The sequence below is a fragment of the Rhineura floridana genome, chromosome 3 (genome assembly GCF_030035675.1).
Source record: "Rhineura floridana isolate rRhiFlo1 chromosome 3, rRhiFlo1.hap2, whole genome shotgun sequence".
NCBI classification, from domain to species: domain Eukaryota; kingdom Metazoa; phylum Chordata; class Lepidosauria; order Squamata; family Rhineuridae; genus Rhineura; species Rhineura floridana.
In genome coordinates, this window is record NC_084482.1 from 230,000,701 (window position 1) to 230,023,094 (window position 22,394).

Here is a 22,394-nt window from a genome sequence, read left to right on the forward strand (position 1 = left end):
TGAGGGACCATCTTTCCATGCTCAGAGGATGCAGACTTTCCAGGAGGATGGAAGGAGAATATCCTGCTTAATTGTGCAGTCCCCTGAGCATCACCTCTTGCTTGCCTTCATTACCTTTTATGGGGGGGGGAGTAAGAGGGAAATGAGGGGGTGTCCCTTTGGGTTTTCACTCCCTTTTTTTTTGGTTGATTGACAGTTATATCTGCCTGCTTTATCCCTCTTTGTGCATCTTTTCTAGAAATTGTGCATTTGAATCCCCCGGGCGGGGCCTGCCTCTTGAAACAACAGAGAACGTAGTCATGCTGTAAGGACTGGATATTAGCCTTCAACCCAGGGATGGGGAACATCTGGCCCAGGGGACTCTTCTTATTTTCAACGCCTATGGCGGGTTGTGTAAAGCTCCAAACACCAGTCCCAGAGGAGCTGCCAGTTGGGGCACAAATCATCCATCACTGGCCACAGAGGAGAGAAATAGAAACTCCCTTTCCCAACATGCAGCGGATTCCAGGTTGTCAGAATGTTTTGACTAGCAGTTATGTTGGATGTAGTTGGATTTGTAACTATACTGTTTATTTGTGTTGTTTTGTATTTTATTGTGGTACGTCCCATGGAGATGTGAGGGATGCAGGCAGGACATAAACACTTTTAAACAAAAGGGGGGGCAGAATGTATCAGTGGAGAAACTCTCTGAGTCTTCCTGAGATTGGCCTGTCAGTCCATGGAAAAGAGTATCCTGTGTCCTCAGACAGGTCAAGCCCATCATTTGAAACTTCAGAAGAAAAGAGGTACGTTAGAATGGGAATCCACAGAGCTGGATCTATTTTAAATCTCTCCTAGAGGGCTGGAGTGGCAGACTCCGTGACACCCTCTTTGCTATGAGTAATCCTTATTCAGAATTCTTATTCTTAATCATTGTCTTGTTACGTGTTAAGGATTGTCTTCTTCCAGGAGCCTGTGTGGATGTCCTGCTTCCCAGCCCCCCGCATCTCATGGGTCAATTGCATAAACAACAGCAGAAATCTCATGCCCCCATCTACACTCTTCTCCTCATCTTCCCACCATCTCGAGATGCAGGAGTGACTCTGCTTGAAATGCTTCGGCTGTATTAGATGCATTGACAAGGGACGCGATTCACCAATATTCTAGTCCCCCAGATTTGTTTTTTTTTTCATTGCACCTGCTCGCTCTTTCTCCTCTTTCATATGCATTTCTTATTGGAAGTGGGGCAAGAGCAACTCCTGTTTGAGTTCTTCTGTTTGTATTCCAGAAGGAGGATAGAGTGAGGGTCCTCCAGCTGGCTAGGCTGGCCTACCTTTACCTGTGCTGTTCTCTGCCTGTTTTCCTCCCCTTGTAACGGATATGCTCAGAGAAGCTGGCCTGCCCCTCCTTCCTTTCTCTTCTTCTTAAAGAGAGGAGACTCCCTCCTGAGGGTGACACCCAAGCCTGGGCGTTGTACCTCCAACTTAGTTAGTTAGTTAGAAGTAGGTATGCCTTTCTATCTACTACTATTTTTAAGTCTCAGTGATCTCAGTGCAGGGTAAAAGCCTGCTTCTCAGGTAAATACACACACGCAGGCACACAGCATTTTGCTTCATTTATTTATTTATTTATTTACCACCCCATAGCGAAAGCTCTCTGGATAGTTTACAGTACAGTAGCCCCCCCCCCCTTTAAGGCACTTCGCTAATGCGGCAATGAGATGCAATTAGAGTAAAGCCCCACTCATATGGCGCTTGTTCCTCTTTTATGGCGGATTTTGGGCATCGTGCGCCATTGTATTCAATGAGTTCTGCTTTACAGCGGTTTTCACTTTACAGTGGGGGTCTGCACCATAACTCGCCATATGAGTGGGGCCCTACTGTAACTAAAAACATTAAAAACAAATATACAAATTTAAAAACACATCTCTTAAAAACAATTTAAAACAATTTAAAAACACATGCTAAAATGCCTGGGAGAACAGGAAAGTCTTCTTTAAATACAAATTTACACAACAAGAAGCCTCCGCTCTGTCTGCTGAACTTCCCACCGCATGCATCTCAGAGCGCTGGGCAAAGGGGGGCTTCAGCCAGTTCCTCCTCTCCCCCCTCCAATGGAAGGGGGTTCCTAACTGTCAGTTCAGGCACAGGAGGTGGAGGAGCCTGACTGAGAGGCTTCTGATGGAGCAGGCTGAGCTCCCACTGGGGGGTCTGGAGTTGGGGAGCTGTAGTGTCAAAGGCAGAGGTGGGGCTCCCTCAAAGCTGGACCTGCTACTTGGACCCTCCCTGGGTGATTTGTCCCAGTCCAAGTCCTCATCCTCTAACTCACCCCCACTGCCACGTGGCGGGGCTCACAACAGTGTTGTTGTTGTTGTTATGCACCTCCAAGTCCACTACAACTTATGGCAACCCTATGAATCAGTGGCCTCCAAGAGCATCTGTCATGAACCACCCTGTTGAGATCTTGTAAGTTCAGGTCTGTGGCTTCCTTGATGGAATCAATCCATCTCTTGTTTGGCCTTCGTCTTTTTCTACTGCCTTCTGTTTTTCCAAGCATTATTATCTTTTTTAATGAATCATGTATTCTCATTATGTGTCCAAAGTATGATAACCTCAGTTTCATAATTTTACCTTCTAGAGATAGTTCTGGTTTGATTTGTTCTAACACCCAATTATTGGTCTTTTTTGCAGTCCATCGTATACGCCAAGCTCTTCTCCAACACCACATTTCAAATGAGTTGATTTTCCTCTTATCAGCTTTTTTCACTGTCCAACTTTCACATCCATACATAGAGATCAGGAATACCATGGTCTGAATGATCCTGACTTCAGTGTTCAGTAATACATTGTATACCCTGTGCCAGCAAATGATTCTAAGCAAACTATTATAGCCTTAAGTTAATCAATATATATATTCAATATGTATTTGTTAGCTAGCCTGGAAGCTTGTATTCCCCTTCAGGCCCCAGTATCCTTGGGTATTCCAAATCACCTCATAGCCACCTGCAGTCTAATCTAAGTGTTTTAATGAGGATATGAAGGCTTGCCCAGTATAATGCTGGAAAGTACCTTGTTAAAGTTTAGATATGAATAGAGCACTGATAGGCATAGATTCAAGGATGAGCATGTTGTTTAGCATAGGCAGGTGGATGGGTCGCAGGACAGTCAATGCACAGATAATGCAGCAGTTGCTCATTAGTGCACCAGTTAAATATGAACCTGCTTGTTAGCAAAGATGGAGATAAAGATGGTAGCTATGCAGTTTGCCAAGGGAAGATGCCAAGGTGCTCCGGGAAAGATACTATAGTTTTCTAGCAATTAGTCTGCTTTGAAGGTGTTCTGTAAAAAGGTCAGAACTGCCAATTATATGCAAACAGATGTCATTATGTATTACTTCAAAGTTTGTATGCTGATTAATCATATATGTAACCTCATGTGTATGTCAATGTTATGTGCCAAGATTTATGCTATATAAACTTGACCTGTGCCCGATATGGGTGTTCAGTCTGACCCAGCTACTGCAGAGCCGTGTGGATGATCCACTTTTATTGGGAATACTTGGCTGAATGCTGTAAATTACTCAATAAATTTTAACTCTTTGTAAGCAAACCTCTTGTCTGCATCTCATCTCTGGTAATCCAAAACAATCCTGAAGGTACACAATTGGCGACGAAGGTGGGATTATCAGACTTGAGTATGTTTAGACTCAGGGGGAATGAGGAGGTGATGGAAGTCGAGTTGCCCAATCGTCTTCCAGGCTGGCCGCAACATGAGATGTGGGGGCCAGTGGCTAAGAAGTTATCGGTCTTAACAGGACCGGTGGCTTGGCCAGAAATAGAGAAGGACTGTACACCAGCTGGTCTGGTGACAGCCATTGAACCCCTAAGGCTGGAGAAGTGGTCAGCTAGGGAGAAACAGTGTGCAGGAACTCTGGCTTGGCTTTTGCTGACAGCTGTGCAAGCTGCCGGGCAGAAGGAGCTGGACTGGCAGCTAACAGCAGGCAGGCTTGAGGATGAGTTAGAAAAAGAGGAAGACTTCAGAGTCCTGACTAGAGAAACGTTACAGGACAGTCTTGCCACCAGTGAAGCCTGGGAACGTAAAGCTGAAGAACTGGCGGTGAGACTCATTCGTAGAACTCGGAAGAAGTGTCCCAAGCATGCCAGAGTGCGCAGTATCATCACTTCACCTGATTGGGACCCAGAGAAGTGGGATCCATGGGATGTTGAAGATTTAGAGGAGGAAGATTCAGGTGAGACTTGGAGTGAAGAAGAAGAAAATATAGGACTGGCAGCACAAGTAAGGCTGTTAGTTGAAAACAAGCTTCGTCAGAAAAATGCTTCAAACCAACCTGCTCAGGTGATAGAGCACACACGGCTCATTAAAAATTATACCAGCCAAGATCTAATCGCCTTACAGCAGCAGTATCAACAAAAAAGGGGTGAGTCTGTGTTGGCCTGGATGATTCGACTGTGGGACATGGGAGGTGACTCTGTCCAGCTGAATGGGTCAGAAATGCTGAAGCTCAGTGGAGTTGCTGGGCAGCCACAAATACGACAGCTCCTACAGGGAGCTACTGCAGTACAAGGCATACACAGTCTTATCGACTGGGTAATTAATGCTATGCGGCAAGCGTGGCCAGATGCCTCTGAAGTTGAATCAGAAACTCGCCCCTGGAGAACATTGGGAGAAGCACAAGCTCTGTTGAGAGAATTGGGCATGTTAGTAGCTTGTTACGGTAATGCTTTCCAAGGACCCGATAGTGAGCTGTTCACTGCAGGCATGCGTATGAAGTTGCTTTGCAATGCCCCACCTCTATATAAAGGGGTTCTATTAGGAATGCTGGGGGCTGCCATTGGACGATCAGTCTGGGAGGTAGGAGTGATGCTCAGTCAGCTAGACAACCTGGATAATGCCCCAGAACGGGATCATTGAGATCATGGCAAAAGAGTCCGAGTAGTAGGGGGGCAGAAAGAGGTGAAAGATGCCCCAGACAAGACGTTGGGACCCCTAAAAGTGACACGTCAGCAAATGTGGAAAGATTTATTAAATGCAGGGGTGCCCAGAGACGAAATAGATAAACAGCCCAATGCTGTTTTATCGGAAAAATGGAAAAAACTGCCAAAAAGTAAGCAGTTCACATCGAATCCAGAGCCATGTACGCCCACTGCTCCTCTGCAAGAAGATGAGTCACAGGGGGGCCAAAGCCAGGAGAAGACTTCATCAAAGAAAACAGGGCTCTATCCTGATTTGTCAGCGCTACCACGATGGACACCGCCGAGCCCCCAATGACGGGAAGGCCGGTTCCCTGCCACAACCCAAGTAAGAAGAATAGCGGCGGTGGGGGACTGACGGCCCCATGTGCCTTCGCGAATTCATTGGAGCCAGAAAAATACCCAACATGTGATGGCATTATTGGATACAGGAGCAGAAGTGACCCTAATTCATGGTGATCCAAGAAAGTATCAGGGAGAAACCATCTGTATCGATGGATATGGAGGAAAAACCATCCAGGGGGTATGGACAAGAGTTAAGATGGGAATTGGCAATAATCCACCATGTGATGTGTGGGTAGTCATTACCCCTGAGCCAGAATACATCATAGGTATAGACCTATTGCAAGGGCGCACTGTGGAAACTGATACAGGAATTTTTCAGTTTGGCCGCTCATTCCATGTTCGCAGTGTGAAGCCAGTGTTAAGGGGCCACGTAAAGTGGCAGCCTGTAATTCTACCGTCACCCAAGGAGCCTGTACATGTGAAGCAATACAGGATTCCGGGAGGGACAGAAGAAATCAGCCAGACTGTACAGGAACTATTGAGAGTGGGAATCATTAGACCTGCAGCTTCCCCATTCAATAGTCCTATTTGGCCAGTCCAGAAGCCCACAGGGGAGTGGAGGCTGACAACAGACTTCAGAGAGCTGAACAAACGTGCCCCACCTCTTCATGCAGCAGTCCCAGACATGGTAACAATTATTGAAGACCTGGCAAAGAATGCAGGGACCATTCATGCTGTCATTGACTTGGCAAATGCCTTCTTTTCAATCCCGATGGCATGGGGCCTATGGCAGAGAAACGCCCAGCAAAAACGAAGACCGATAGGGTTTTGGTCCACTGGTTGGAAGGGAGCCCAGCGGAATTATAGCCCCCTGGAAAAGCAGATCTGTGCAGTATACCAGGCGCTGATAGAAACTGAGAGGACCACGGGGCCTCAGCAGGTCCAAGTACGAACACAGTACCCTATAGCCAATTGGGTAGCTGATACTCGTCTGGAGCGAACAGGGGCAGCCCAGCACCCAACTTTGGTGAAATGGCGAATTTATTTGCAACAACGAAGCCATGTGATAGCTTCTCCTATCAGTGATCAAATGGCAACCTATTTGGGCACTGTCACCTGGGAAGCCAAAGAAGAGGACAAAACAGGAGAAGAGTTAAACAGTGTCCCGTCTCCAATATCAGAGGCAGCTCCTCTAGTGCAGCTTTCACCTGATGAACAACAGTGTGCTTGATTCACGGATGGCTCTGCCACAGGCTCAGCAGGACCACGTCGGTGGACAGCTGTTGCATACCAGCCAGAAGACCAAACACTGTATTGGGATGAAGGTATCGGCCAGTCAAGCCAGTGGGCTGAGCTACGTGCAGTATGGATAGTCATAGTGGGGGAAACAAGAAGGCCCCTACATATCTACACTGACTCCTGGGCAGTATTTAAAGGAGCTACCCTGTGGATTGCCAACTGGCAAGCCAGAGATTGGGCCCCACATGGGCAGCCAGTTTGGGAGGCAAATATGTGGCAAGACATATATGCCACTGCGTGTCAGGGTGGAATGCATGTGGGGCATGTAGATGCCCATGCTGTTACTACCCCTCCTGGCAACATGGAAGCGGACAGCTTAGCCCGAGTTCGAGGAATCGAAATAGCACTAGCAGACTGGGCACATACTCAGTGTGGGCACCGAGGGGTGGACTCAACCTGGGAATGGGCTAAACAGTGTGGTCTGCCTATTTCCAAGAAAGATATAGAAGACTTCATTCAGAGCTGTCCTGTGTGCAGCAAAGTCAAACAACATAAGATCCCAGGGCAGAAGAATTGGGGACATATAGCCCGCGGGACTAAACCAGGACAGGTGTGGCAGATCGACTATATCGGACCCATGCCAAAGGACCAAGGAGCGTGTTATGCCCTTGTATGTGTAGACACCTTCAGTGGGGTAACTCAAGCTTTTCCTTCTGCCCGAGCAACGCAGCAAACCACTATCAGAGGATTGAACAGCCTGGAAAACATGTATGGAACTCCACAGCAAATTCAGAGTGATAATGGATCCCACTTCAAAGGCAAGGAAATCATGAAGTGGGCTGAAGATAAAGGAGTGGACTGGATATATCACATTGCATACCATCCCCAGGGAGCTGCTCTGGTTGAAAGAGTTAACGGTCTTCTGAAACAACAGGTGAAACTCTTGACAGGTAGACCCGACCTGAAGAGGTGGCGAAGAAATCTGGAGGAGGCAGTCTGACTGCTTAATCAGAGAGGGCTCCCAGGGGGAGGTTCACCCATGGAGTGGTTAGTTAATCCACCTCCCCTGCCACAAACAGGTGGGCTTAGAGTCTGGAAACTGGTGCCTGAAGCTTGCATCCCTGTTCAAGGCACTCCTGGGGCAGTAGGCTTAGACATACGCACCCCTAAGGAATTCAGACTGGAAGCAGGTGAGACTGCCACCATACCAGTGGGTATAGGGCTTCAAACTCCTCCAGGAGTTTATGGACGCCTAGCTGCAAGGTCCAGTCTGGCAGCTAAAGGCATAACAGTGTTGGGAGGAGTAATTGATCCAGACTTCCGGGGGGAAGTGAAAGTAATTCTGCATAACTTGTCTCAAAGTTCTTGTCTTTCTGCACAGGGGGAAAGGCTAGCACAATTGGTGCTGGAAAAGGTTCTCCTAGTCCCGCAAATCACGGAAATTGCCCAGCCTACAAACCAAACAGCCAGAGGAATTGGAGGCTTTGGATCCACAGGAGGCCGTGTATGGGTACAACTGCCTGGGGTCGCAGATCTGAAGGAAGGAGAGGTACTTTATGCTGGCGCTGGCAACACCTATGCCGTGTTATTGAAGGGCGAAGACTCATCTCGAATGCTTCCTGCAAACTGTCTGTATGGTAGATAATGGTTTGGGAGGAGAGGGATAGGGAAGACGTTGTGGCCATAGCATGTATGATAGTAGTTTTGACCCTGTCTTTCCTATTTTGGTATTTTGAATTGTAAATGGCTAATCCCCTTGAATATCATATTAGAGATGATTTCACAGATTACAGTGACAGGGATGATTTCCCTGGATTACAGGGAATTTTGTTATTTTTAGTGCCCTTATACACACACCGTGACACTCGGGTGGAACATCAAGAAGTGTCAGGGGATTTTTGTTTGCATTGGACGTTTGAATATTCTAGAGACTTCTTCCCTAAGGCTGTGATAGAATTTATTGTGTGTTGGGCCACCCCAGCTAATGGGCAGGAAACACTGAGAGAAATCTTTAATATTCAGAGAACGGTACCCAGTGCTGTAAATGGCATATGGATGTTAAGTGCACAGTATGGGTTTCGTTCTATACAAAGAGGATTGCTGTGGAGAGGCAGAAATCTCTACAGTGAATTAGCTACATTGCTTTGTCCTGAGTGTTTCCCTCCCAATTGAATATTCCAATCTCCCATAAGGGGAATGGAAGAACAACAGCTTCCCCTTATTGCCCCCATGTGGGCCTGGGTAGCCCATATGGAAATATTTACACGTTGGCGGAAACAAGGGCAGATCCGCCAGCGATATTGCCGCCATATGAGAGTAAAGCAGAGATGGTATAAATGTTCTCTGGGAACAGTAATGATCACCTCTGATGCCTCAGAGCATTATTCACCTCCCTGTGTGGTGCATATTAAACTGCGCACCTGGTCTCGATTTGAGGGAGTATGGGTAGGCCCTCCCTGCCCAATGACTGGGGAAGGAGAACACGAACACATCGATTTAACAGATCCCCATGTTGTAGAGTTGTGGGATTATGTGGCCCATGAGTTTCTCCAAATAGAAGGGGTTTTGTCACAGTATCTTGATCCATTTCAATCCGGTTTTAGGCCCGGTTTCGGCACTGAAACGGCCTTGGTCGCCCTGTATGGCGACCTATGTTGGGAGAAAGACAGGGGGAGTGTAACTCTGTTGATTCTCCTTGATCTCTCAGCGGCTTTTGATACCATCGACCATGGATCCTTCTGGGGAGACTCACGGAGTTGGGAGTTGGAGGTACTGCTTGGCAGTGGCTCCGCTCCTACTTGGTGGATCATCTCCAGAAGGTAGGGCTTGGGGAGCACTGCTCGATACCCTGGACTCTCCACTGTGGAGTCCCGCAGGGATCGGTTCTGTCCCCCATGCTTTTTAATATCTACATGAAGCCACTGGGTGCAGTCATCAGGAGCTTTGGAGTGCGCTGTCACCAGTATGCTGATGACACGTAACTCTATTTCTCCTTTTCATCTTCCTCAGGTGAGGCTGTTAATGTGCTGAACCGTTGCCTGGCCGTGATAATGGACTGGACGAGAGCTAACAAACTGAGGCTCAATCCTGACAAGACTGAGACGCTGTTGGTGGGTGCCTTCTCGGCCCTGTTCTGGATGGGGTTACACTCCCCCTGAAGGAACAGGTTCGTAGCTTGGGGGTTCTTTTCAATCCATTCCTGTCTCTTGAGGCTCAGGTAGCCTCAGTTGCACGGAATGCGTTCTACCACCTTCGGTTGGTAGCCCAGCTACGTCCCTATCTGGACAGCGATGACCTCGCCTCAGTTGTGCATGCTCTGGTAACCTCTAGATTGGATTACTGCAATGCGCTCTATGTGGGGCTGCCTTTGAAAACAGTTCAGATACTACAGCTAGTGCAAAACACAGCAGCCAGACTGTTGACGAGGACCAGACGGTCCTCACATAGAACACCTGTTCTGGCGCGTTTACACTGGTTACCTATCTGTTTCCGGGCCAAATTCAAAGTGCTAGTTTTGACTTATAAAGCTTTACACGGTGCGGGGCCACAATACCTGGCGGAACGCCTCTCCCGATATGTACCTACCCATTCACTACGTTCAACATCAAAGGCCCTCCTCCGAGTTCCGACCCATAGAGAGGCTCAGAGGGTTGTAACGAGATCTAGGGCCTTTTCAGTGGCGGCCCCCGAACTATGGAATAGTTTTAACGATGAGGTGCGCCTGGCGCCTACACTTCTGTCTTTTCGGCGCCAGGTTAAAACCTTTTTATGTTCCCAGGCATTTTAACATATTTTATTGTTGTTAATATATACCAGGCTGTTAAATGTTCAAAATGTATGTTTCTATTGTCATTTTACTGTATTTAATTGTATTGTATTTACTCTATGCTGTGCACCGCCCAGAGAGCCTTTGGCTTTGGGCGGTATAAAAATTGAATAAAATAAAATAAATAAATAAACAGGTAAAGGAAACAGGGTTTAAGCTAACCTAAGCTGTTCCCTCAAAACCTTTTTTAAAAATGTGCATGGCATTTTTATTTTTAATGTGGAAAAGGGTCACTGGCCAGAAAGGGGCTTCCCTCTCCCCTCGCTCTCCCTGCGAAGCAGCCCAGGAGCTTCAGCCACTTTGCTCTTTATGGGTTAACCAGTGAGGACAGACCCAAAGGAAAGAGCCCAAACGAGGGATTTCCCTTTCCTGCCCTGCCTCTGTTCAAGAAATGCGGGTGGAAGCGTGGAGCACCTCTTAGTGCGCAGCGATGTTGGAGAGCGGAGTTGCACTGGGGGCCCCTCAAAACAAAGGTATGCAATGGGGTGCAGAGGGGAGGGTGGGAGAGGTCGAGGACCCCCTTAAGCCCCCTCCCAGCAGACCCTCCAGATCGGAGGCTGCAGCTCTGCCCCGTCCCGTCTGCCTCTCCCCTGAGCTGGGCTGGCTGTGGTGGAGCTGGATCGAAGCATCCCCCGGGAACATCATGATACTGAATTTTGTTCCTAATTCCCAGTTCCAGTTTTTTTGAAAGTTCAAAACACTAAAAAGAAGGAAGGTTGACAGCTACAGCCACTTGAAGCCAAAGTTAACATGTCTCTGAACCCCAAAATATATGTTGGGGTACCCTGTATGATATATCACTGCGATCGGGGGACTCCCTCATCAAGAATAACAATACATGTATGCGATCAAAATCATCAGGCTTCTGATACTATTATAAATCAATAATGATATCATAAAACCAAAAAAAAAGTAATTGATGGTGCCCACATGAAAACCTCCCCTGGGCCAGGACAAATCATGCACCCCAGGAAAGGGGAGGGTGTCCTCTCTAACATAACAGTGTGTATAAAAAAAGAAGGAACTGAGGGTCCAGAAGAAAAACCTTTCGAGGCCGGAGGCAGTGGTATCTCTCAGAGAACAATATCCACTTCTCTGAAGTGAATGATTTTTCATGGCCCACAGCAGATTTTGAGTGGTCACCGCAAATTACGTATTTTCCCCTATTTTCATTATTTTAGCTGGGAAAGACTGGCATCTCCTAGAATACACCCTCCCTTTTCCTGGGGCATATGATTTGTCCTGGCCCAGAGCAGATTGTGGGGTGGGTACCGCCAGTTACTTATTTTTTTTTCTGCCTCTTTTTGTTGATATTTTTTTTTTTGCATGGATGCCCTCATCCGTACTCTGTGCCTAGCAGACACTTTGGGCCGGGCAGCATGCACTGGTATCTCATAGAGGGCACCCTCCCCTTTCCTGGGGCATATGATTTGTCCTGGCCCAGAGCAGATTGTGGGGTGCGTACCACCAGTTACTTATTTTTTTTCTGCCTCTTTTTGTTGACTTTTTTTTTTTTTGCATGGATGCCCTCATCCATACTCTGTGCCTAGCAGACACTTTGGGCCGGGCAGCATCCACTGGCATCTCATAGAGGGCACCCTCCCCTTTCCTGGGGTGTATGATTTGTCCTAGCCCAGAGCAGAGTTTGGGGTGGGCATCCCAATTACTAATTCTTTATGATTTCATGACATCATGATGCATTGATGATATGCATTCCGGAGCCCCCAGCAGAGAGAGGCTTCTTAATGGGTGGGGCTGGGGAGTTATCAGGTTTGCTCTGGAGCCCCGAGCCCTGTACGGTCTGTCAGCGCCTGGCTCTGGGCAGGGGACCCTTCCCTTGAGGCGCTCTTACGGTGGGCTGAACAAATCGTCCTTGGCCCAGCAGTGGCGGCCACCCCTGCTTTTGTCCTCTTTTTCTCGGGAGGTCGCTCTGGGTCCCGCAGCAGAGGGAGGGGCCAAGAAATGGGTGCAGAGATGAGTGGAGCTATTCAGAGCAGGGGAACTTTTGCTGCTGTCTGTTCCTCCCTCCGATCCCAGCTACGTTGCTCCCCCTTCCCCCCAGTAGCCTCCAAGACCAGGATCTCCTTGCCACTCCACCCACCACCCAGTCATTTCCTCCCTCCCTTCCCAGAGGGATCAGCCTTTCCAGCACTTGTCTGCCTTTGCAGAGGTCTGATGGCAGCTGCAGGGATCACAGGAGGCATCAACTGAGACGCTGCTTAGAAAGATGGGAGCAATGGAGCATTCAGCTGCTTGGGGAAAAATTCTACCACACTGGATTCATCGGAAAAAACCAAGCCTGGTTTTCTGGCCACTCTTCCGTTCCCAGGCTGTGGCCTCCACATTCATTCTGCCCCACAAAGCTGGCTCTAACATTGACACAGTTGTGACTGGAGCAGCAGGAACTGGGCAGTCCTGGGTTCGATTGTGCACATCTTGTATGGCCTGCCTCTGTTCTGAGCGAAGCTGGATAGGAGCAGTGGGGCAGTGTGTGTGGGGGGAACAGAAGCAGAGGTGGAGGGGGCCATATCAGGAGCCTGTGCCTTCAATCTCCTGTGTAAGGCCTCTGCCAAAACTTCAGTGGGCTGCTTATGGAACTGATCCATATTTTCTCCCAGATTTCTAAGCATGGACCAAAGCTGATTACGGAGGGGATCCCCAAAACTCACCAGTTCATTCCCCTGTCGGGTCTGAGTAGGGTCATTGCTTTGGTGGGAGGGAGACAAGTTGCCGTGATTGCTGCTGGAGTTATTGAACCCAGGTCTCCTGTCTCCACCCCCTGCTGATGTGAAATTACCCCGATTGGAACCAGGGGACAAGAGAGGGTGGCAAGTTCCTCTCCCCTGGGGTCCCCAATTTGCATTGGGTACAACAGATGAATGAGGCCCTTGATTGGTCTATGGGACAGTTTGAATTGGCTCGAGCTGAACCGTCTTCTGTGCAGTGGCGGCTTTCCCCCCTCCAACCCGTCGAAGGAGCTCAGAGACTTGCGAAATAGCCACACTCAATTCCCACCAGATCACACATTCAAGATCCATCCTCCCTATTGCTAACTTCGTTTGAGCATTTAACCCCATGTGCACGGCTTCCAGAAAGTCTCTGTTATACTCACACTGGCCATCTTCCTGACGTCTCACATGGCCTGATAAACATGCAAGGAATTTCTTCCAATTTGCACAATATCTTGCCACCTGCATTAGATCTTGAGCATCATCAGTAGAATACATTTCATCTGCCTAATTAACCAAGTCCAAACTGTGTCCTTATTCAAAGAACCCAAAATATCAGCCACTGCCTTTGCCTTGGGAGGGGACCAACATACAATCTCTTGGACAATTTTATAACGAGCTGGCCCCATCCCAGTGGTTTCCACCACATTTTTCATTATAATGGGTGCAAGTAGCTGTGACTCCTTCCATTCAGGATTTAAAGGAGCAGGTGATACAGCCTCTTCTGGGAGGGGGAAAGAGAGGGGGAAGGCCCCATTCCTCCTCCCCATCATCTGAAACATGCATGACTGTGGCCACCAGCCCCTGTTGGACCTGCAACTGTTTTTCCAGTTCTTGAATTTGAGCTTTACTCTTACCATGGCTAACATTCAACAGTTGCTCTCGTGCTCTAACCAATAGGTGTTCAGTAATTAATTTTGCCCTGGTTCATTCATCCTCTTTCTTTTTCAACTCCTTACAAGCCATCTCAGCCTGAGCTAATGCCTCATCTCTCTCCCTCTCCTTTTGTCTTAACAAAAAAGCCCACCTGATTTTTCTCCTACGAAATTCATTTGTTCAAGGCCAAAATTATCAGTCATTTCTCCATCCTTCATTCAAATCTACCCGTTCCTTATCAAAAGTTTCCAACTCCTTCACTCTTTGGCATAAACCTCTTTCCTTATCAAATGCCTCCTCTGCCTGCGTCAACTTACTCCTTGACTCCTTTCAAAGATCTGACAAATCCTGACATGCATTATAAAATCCCCAAGCTGCTGCAGCATTTTCCTTTCATTTGGAAGGCTTGTATTCTTGGCAATATTCCTCATAGGCCCCATTCATGATTTGCATGGGGTTCTCTCTTTTAAAACAACTATTACCCCACATGCACCTTCCCTTATTCATCAATGATTTCTCTATTTTCGTTAGGCGCTCTACTGGATTCATAAAGCATTTGGTTCCCTCCATGGCTGCCACTTTTGCCATAGCTTAGAAATCTCCAACACCAAAAGCCAAATGCAAAGAGTTCAACAATGCAGACACAAAACAACCAAACCTAGTTTCAAAATAAGTTCAGGGATGAGCCAACTTCAAATGCCACATTCCCAGGTCAAGTCACTCATGAGGAAAGCTGTTGCCCACCAGCTTTTTCTCCCAGATTGGCTCTCAAAAGGAAAAACAAGACGGGGGTTTCTAAAGGGACAGGAACCACTTGGGAGTCTCTGCCAGCCAGAGCCCTGAACCTTCTCAGTGCAAATCTCATTTCCACTTTTCCCAAGTGCCTAGCACCACCGGCTCAAGCCACTTGCAAGGCTTCGTTCCCCAGGATTTTGCGGAAGCGGATGGAGACACAAGTGTTATCAAGGGCTTTCAAAATGGATGGGACCCAGTTTAGGGAACCCCCTTAGTAGCTTCTGGCCACTCGTGGGTTAACCTTCTCTATCCAGTATCAACTTTGGCCAAACACAGTGCCACAATTGCTGCCACTGTTCGCCAAAGCTTTGTTGCCAGGGACAGAAGAGGAGAGAGATAACCATGTGCCAGGCAATTTCTATACCTTAACCTCTAAATTACCACAGCATTTAAAGGACATTTCCCCACTTATTTTAAACCAAGAGACAGCGAAACATAGTAATCAAGGAAAAGGAAATCACACCCATTGCAGACACATGCAGAACTTGGCTACCTGTTTCCCTGGATTGCAGGACTGTTCAGACGTTACTTTATTTCCTGCAACCCTGGCTGCCCACCAGTCTCTGCCAGTCTGTTACATTTGCTCTTGGGAACCTGAGTGTGTGAACTTGCCACCTCCCTGTCCCATGAAACACACCTCCTTGAGAGGAGGGGGATCTCTTGCTAGGGGTAAGAACAAGCGCTTTGCCCTGAAGTGTGCCTAAATGGTGCGTATATATATGTATCCCAAGAAAGGCAGGTACACACCAGACTAAAGCAAAGCTTGATTTTATTGAGAAAAAGAGTAGAACAGCGTCACAGAATTACTTGGGTGCGTGGCAGCATTAATCATTGATATCCTAACCCATTCATAACTTTAAACTAAAGAGATTAAAGAACCCTATTCCTATTAAAAGTAGGAATGATTACCTCTCCTAGGCCCTGAGTGGGCGGCTGCATACAGCTGAAGCTATGTGGAAGAGCTCTGATCCAAAACCAGGAAGGAATCTCTTGGTCTCAAGGGTTTGCTCCAAGACCCAGAGTCTTCCCGGTTCTGTCCCTGCAGTCCCTCCATGCATTCCTTGACAGCGTAGTACACAGGGTGGAGCTCGGATCTCTCTGGCCCCCCTTCTCCTTCTCTCTCTAGATTCAAGCCTCATTTTTAAAAGACTTTTTCCACTCTCCCCCTCCTGCAAAGGAGGGGACTGAGAATCTGCTGATCTTGTGTGTGTGTGTGTGTGTGTGTGTGTGTGTGTGTGTGTGTGTGTGTGTGTGTAGTGTGTGTGTGTGCCTGCATGAGAGTTTCTTACTAACCCTGAAAAACTAAGGCTCCTTATAATGAACAATGGAGGATTCTACTGTGAGTGAGGGAAGTCTGCCAAAGAAGAAGATAACATTTATGCCGTAGCTTTTGGTTAATTTTGTTTCTTAACGGTGCCCTTGTTGTTCTTCGCACAACACCTCTGGAACTCATAATTATTATTATTTTATTATTATTTAATTGCATTTCTTAACTAACAGCTCCCAGGGCGGTGTACAACATGATAAAACCACAATATTTAATAAAAAAGCAAGTGTATATTGCGCATACAATTTAAAACATATTTAAAAACAGAGTGAAAGAAAATAAACATAAGATTAAATTAAAATAAAAGCTTAAAATGCCTGGGTGAAGAGGTGGGTTTTTACCTGGCGCCGAAAAGATGACAGAGAAGGCACCAGGCGTATCTCATCTGGGTGGGCATTCCATAATTCAGGGGCCACCACCGAAAAGGCCCTCGATCTTGTTACTGTTCTCCGGGGAGTTGGGACCCAGAGAAGGGCCTTAGACGTCGAGCCGAGTGAACGGGTAGGAACATAGCGAGAGAGGCGTTCCATCAGATATTGCGGTCCAGTGCCGTTAAGGGCTTTATAGGTGAGGACCAACACTTTGAATCTGGCCCGGAAACGTATTGGAAGCCACTGCAGTTGGGCCAGAATAGGTGTTATGTGGTCGAATTTCTTCGTCCCAGTAAGAACTCTGGCCGTGGCATTCTGCACTAGCTGAAGTTTCCGAATCGTTTTCAAAGGTAACCCTACGTAGAGAGCATTACAGTAATCCAATCTAGAGGTTACCAGAGCGTGAATAACTGAGGCAATGTTCTCCCTGTCCAGATAGGGTCGTAGTTGGGCTACCAGCCGAAGCTGGTAGAACGCATTTCGTGCCACCGAGGCTACTTGGGCCTCGAGTGACAGAAGCGGATCTAATAAGATCCCCAAACTACGGACCTATTCCTTTAGGGGGAGTGTAACCCCATCTAGGGCAGGTCTGACATCAACCATCTGAGCAGAGGGCCCCCCAACCAACAGCATCTCAGTCTTGTCAGGATTGAGTCTCAGTTTATTAGCTCTCATCCAGTCCATTATCGCAGCCAGGCAGCAGTTTAGTACATTAACAGCCTCACCTGAAGTAGATGAAAAGGAGAAGTAGAGCTGCGTATCATCAGCATATTGCTGGAAACGCACTCCAAAACTCCTGATGACTTCACCCAGCGGCTTCATATAGATATTAAAAAGCATGGGGGACAGAACTGAGCCCTGCGGAACCCCATATTGTAGCACCCAGGGACTCGAGTAATGTTCCCCAAGCATCACCCTCTGGAGACGATTCCCAAGATAGGAGCACAGCCACTGCCAAGCAGTGCCTCCAACTCCCAAATCCGCGAGTCACCCCAGAAGGATACCATGGTCGATGGTATCAAAAGCCGCCGACAGATCAAGGAGAACCAACAGAGTTACACTCCCTCTGTCTTTCTCCCAACAGAGGTCATCATACAGGGCGACCAAGGCTGTTTCTGTACCAAACCCCGCCCAAAAGCCGGATTGAAATGGATCCAGATAATGTTTCATCCAAAAGGGCCTGGAGTTGGCGAGCGACCATGCGCTCTAGAACCTTGCCCAGAAATGGAACATTTGCTACCGGCCTATAGTTGTTAAAATTGTCAGGGTCCAAGGAGGGCTTTTTTAGGAGTGGTCTCACTACCGCCTGTTTCAGGCAAAGTGGGACCACTCCTTCTCAGCCGGCCGTTCCATTTCTGCTAGCTTTTATTAGCCACGAGGGGCAAGGGTCCAGAGCGGAAGTGGTCGCCCATACCTGTCCAAGTACCTTGTCCACATCCTCGAGCTGTACCAACTGAAACTCATCCAATAAAACAGGACAAGACTGTGTTCTGGACACCTCATTAGATTCAACTGTTGCAATATTGGAGTCAAGGTCCAGGCGGATGTTTATGATCTTATCTTGGAAGTGCCTCGCAAACTCATTACAGCGGGCCATTGATGGTAATATTGCGTCCGGAGGACCAGAGTGTAAAAGTCTCCGGACAACTTTATAAAGTTCCGCTAGGCGGTTACAAGATGACTGAATAGAGGTAGCAAAGTATTGCTTCTTCGCCGTCCTCACCGCCCTCCCATAACGTTTAGTGGAGGCCTTCACAAGTGCATAATTACAGCCGTCAGGAGTTCGTCTCCATTTGCCCTCCAACCGTCTCCTTCCTTTTTTCATCACTCTTAGCTCCTCGGTAAACCAAGGAGCCAATTGAGCTCTGCAGTGGAGAGGGTGCACTGGGGCGATTGTGTCAACTGCCCGGGTTATTTCCGTATTCCACAGAGTGACCAGGGTTTCGACAGAATCGTCAGTTTTATCAGCCAGAAAATCCCCCAGAAATCCTTCAGGATTCATTAGTCTCCGGGGAATGACCATCCTTCAGGATTCATTAGTCTCCGGGGACGGACCATCTTAATTGGTCCTCCACCCTTGCAGAGGGGAGAAGGCAATGTGAGTCTAAAGCTCAAGAGGCGATGATCTGTCCATGACAAAGGAATAGATGTAAAATTCCTCACTCCCAGATCACCTTCCCCCATTCCAGTGGCAAAAATCAAGTCTAGAGAATGTCCTGACACATAACCAGCCATACCAGCGGGGCAGGGGTATGAGAGGTGGGGGTGGGAGTTATAGTTCCTGGCCTTGCACCTCCTGGGTTCCACTTGAACCAAAATGGGGTTAGCCAAGCAATCGTAACACTTCTTTGATGAGAAGTAAGGTAGCTACTCTGACTGAATCTCTTTCCACACTCCAAGCATCGATAACATTTGTCCCTTGTGAATTCTTTGATGTTATGTAAAGGAGCTACTCCACCTGAAGGTCTTTCCACACTCCAAACATTTATAAGGTTTGTCCTCTGTGTGAGATCTGTGATGCGAAGTAAGTTGGTCACCCCGACTGAAGGTCTTTCCACACTCCAGGCATTTATAAGGTTTGTCCCCTGTGTGACTTCTTTGATGCAAAGTAAGGTGGCCACCCTGACTGAAACTCTTTCCACACTCCAAGCATTTATAAGGTTTGTCTCCCGTGTGAGTTTTGTGATGCGAAGTAAGGTGGCTACTCTGAATGAAGCTCTTTCCACATTCCAAGCATTTATGAGGGTTTTCCCCTCTGTGAGTTCTTTGATGCGAAGTAAGGGTGCTACTCTGACTGAAGCTCTTTCCACACTCCAAGCATTGATAAGGTTTGTCTCCTGTGTGAGTTTTGTGATGCAAAGTAAGGTGGCTACTCCGACTGAAGCTCTTTCCACACTCGAAGCATTTATAAGGTTTGTCTCCCGTGTGAGTTTTGTGATGCGAAGTAAGGGCACTACTCTGACTGAAGCTCTTTCCACACTCCAAGCATTTATAAGGTTTGTCTCCCATGTGAGTTCTTTTATGTTTACTAAAGGCACTACTGTCACTGAAGCTCTTTCCACACTCCAAGCATTTATAAGGTTTGTCTCCCGTGTGAGTTCTTTGATGCGAAGTAAGGCTGTCACTCCGACTGAAGCTCTTTCCACATTCCAAGCATTCATAAGGTTTGTCTCCCATGTGAGTTCTTTGATGCAAAGTAAGGCTGTCACTCCGACTGAAGCTCTTTCCACATTCCAAGCATTTATGAGGTTTGTCCCCTGTGTGAGTTCTGTGATGCGAAGTAAGGTGGCTACTCTGACTAAAGCTCTTTCCACACTCTGAGCATGTATAAGGTTTGTCCCCTGTGTGAGTTCTGTGATGAGAAGTAAGGGTGTTACTGTGACTGAAGCTCTTTCCACATTCCAAGCTTTTATGAGGTTTGTCTCCCATGTGAGTTTTGTGATGCAAAGTAAGGGCACTACTCTGACTGAAGCTCTTTCCACACTCCAAGCATTTATAAGGTTTGTCTCCCATGTGAGTTCTTTTATGTTTACTAAAGGCACTACTGTCACTGAAGCTCTTTCCACACTCCAAGCATTTATAAGGTTTGTCTCCCGTGTGAGTTCTTTGATGCGAAGTAAGGCTGTCACTCCGACTGAAGCTCTTTCCACATTCCAAGCATTTATGAGGTTTGTCCCCTGTGTGAGTTCTGTGATGCGAAGTAAGGTGGCTACTCTGACTAAAGCTCTTTCCACACTCTGAGCATGTATAAGGTTTGTCCCTTGTGTGAGTTCTGTGATGAGAAGTAAGGGTGTTACTGTGACTGAAGCTCTTTCCACACTCCAAGCATTTATAAGGTTTGTCTCCTGTGTGAGTTCTTTGATTCGAAGTAAGGTGGCTACTCTGACTAAAGCTCCTTCCACACTCTGAGCATGTATAAGGTTTGTCCCCTGTGTGAGTTCTGTGATGAGAAGTAAGGGTGTTACTGTGACTGAAGCTCTTTCCACACTCCAAGCATTTATAAGGTTTGTCCCCTGTGTGAGTCTGTCTCTCCTCTTGTCTCTTTGCTCCATCTTGACTCCTCAGTTTCTGCTCCTGCATCTGCTCCTCAGCTTTTTCCAGTGATACTTCAGATGGTTCTCCCTCAGCCTTGACTCCCCAGATGTATCCTGATGGAATGAAAAGGAAAGGAGATAAAATGATGTGGATAAATCCTGTGAATATATTATGATTTGTTCTTTGAAAACATATTTCTGGGAGTTCTGCTGACATCAGAGTTTAACTGTCGAAGCTCAACACCTTGTATGGAGTTATTTTAGCAGTAGGTGCTTGGACATGTAGTGAAAGTGGGGAGGGCAACTCCCACCCACTGTCACTATGTAGTGAAAGGCTTGAGCCCACCAGCTGTCTGCCTTCACCATCCCAGCAGTCAATCCGCAGCTTTGGGCAACTCATCCCAGCAAGTCCTGCTTTGACAAGGTTGTGCATGCTCACACCAACCCTGCAAGGTAGTCACTGCCACCACCCTTCTAGCTGGTTAGCACTCTGGGGCGAAGAGAACTGCAGAGTCCAGTTAAAACACCAGAGCTTCTCAGGAGAAGAGTATGGAAGCACTCCTTGTCCCTTCTAAAGTCTCAGGTAAAACATTCCTCTGTTACACAGTAGTTGTAGTCAAATGGCAAGGACTGAATTTAGGAACTAAACCCCCTCTCTGGAGTGAACACACCTTGGTTAAGATAATTAAAATTTATTAAAAAGAAAATAAGAAAAGCATAAAAGTTTTTCAAATAACGAAGAGGTACACACAATAAATTTTAGTGGCAATTTAGATCCTGTTGCCATATGCCCAAAAAGTTAAGGTTTAAAAAGGAATACAGTAAGAGACTTTTGGCACAGATTAACATAACGAAAGCTTCCTAGCCTAAGCTATACTTACAGACCATAAGATCTGCAGATGAATAGCCTTCCTCCCCTCAGGGAACTTGCGTGTCAGGACGAAAATGGAGCCACAACAGAACATCACCTATGCAATAGGCTGACCCTCCGAAGTGGGACAAAAACCCAAAGTTCTGAGCCCCTTGTTATGGAAGAGATCTTGGCTCAGCCGGAGACAATTAACCAATTGACATTTTCATCAAAAGGAGGAAAAAACTATGTTCCCACAGCACCTGGCACCTCCTCTTGATGTCCCATAACAAACTCAAGGAGTTTGACAGCCTTGACAGAACCAGGCGCCCTCTGCTGATCAGGAGGTGCTAAGCTAACTGTTGTAAAATCACCAAGTCACAGTGATGGGGGGGGAACCAAACATTTAACTGCTTGCCAGCAGGTTAAAAAAAAAGATGTCTAGTGGGAAAATTCCCACAAGGCTTTGGTGTTCAGCCATTTTAAATGCAGGCCAGGGTAAAGCTGGCAAGCTGGCATGACAGAACACAGGTTGTGAAAAGAGATGCAGAGAGAGACAACTGGAATTAAAATCTGCTCTCTTATTCCTCCATTTAAGGTGGACAGCCCAGTACTTATAATGGGGAAATATTATATATCCATATGATGGGGAATAAAATATACATAAGCAAGATATATTCTTCTATAAAACTACTTGTATTCAAAAAGGTTCATAACATATTAATAGTTTTGTAGCAAGCAAGACTCTTTTTTACTTTTAGAGCAGTCTTCCCTGACTGTGCTGGTTTGTCCTTTAGATAGTTTGGTAGACAGTGCTGGGAAGGAGTCAGTGGTCGTGTTGCACGTTGGCACAAACGACATGGGGAAATGCAGCCGTAAGGTCCTGGAAGCAAAATTTAGGTTGCTAGGTAGGATGCTGAAAGCCAGGACCTCCAAGGTGGCTTTCTCTGAAATGCTACTGGTTCCACGCGCAGGACCAGCCAGACAGGCCCAGCTTTGCAGTCTCAATGCGTGGATGAGACGATGGTATCAGGTGAAAGGGTTTGGATTTGTTAGGCACTGGGGAACATTTTGGGACAAGCCGGACCTGTAC

The 22,394-nt window shown here is 47.2% G+C and overlaps 2 protein-coding genes and 1 pseudogene across 2 annotated transcripts in view; 1 reads left to right on the forward strand and 2 right to left on the reverse strand.

Moving 5' to 3' along the window:
• The window catches only part of LOC133381895 (zinc finger protein 420-like), a 154,425-nt pseudogene that overhangs the window by 97,584 nt on the left and 34,447 nt on the right, over positions 1-22,394 (forward strand).
• LOC133381989 (zinc finger protein 892-like) lies at positions 6,367-20,311 on the reverse strand (the record flags this gene model as incomplete). Its single annotated transcript, XM_061621633.1, has 3 exons — positions 6,367-6,370; positions 19,509-19,762; positions 19,931-20,311. Coding segments are annotated over 3 exons (639 nt in total), but the record flags the coding sequence as incomplete, so codon positions are not given.
• LOC133381901 (zinc finger protein 420-like) overlaps positions 20,399-22,394 on the reverse strand; it is a 71,702-nt gene continuing 69,706 nt past the window's right edge. Inside the window, exon 3 of the transcript XR_009761752.1 lies at positions 20,399-20,565. The gene's annotated coding sequence lies outside the window, so the exon portion shown is untranslated. The remainder of the gene's footprint in view (positions 20,566-22,394) is intronic.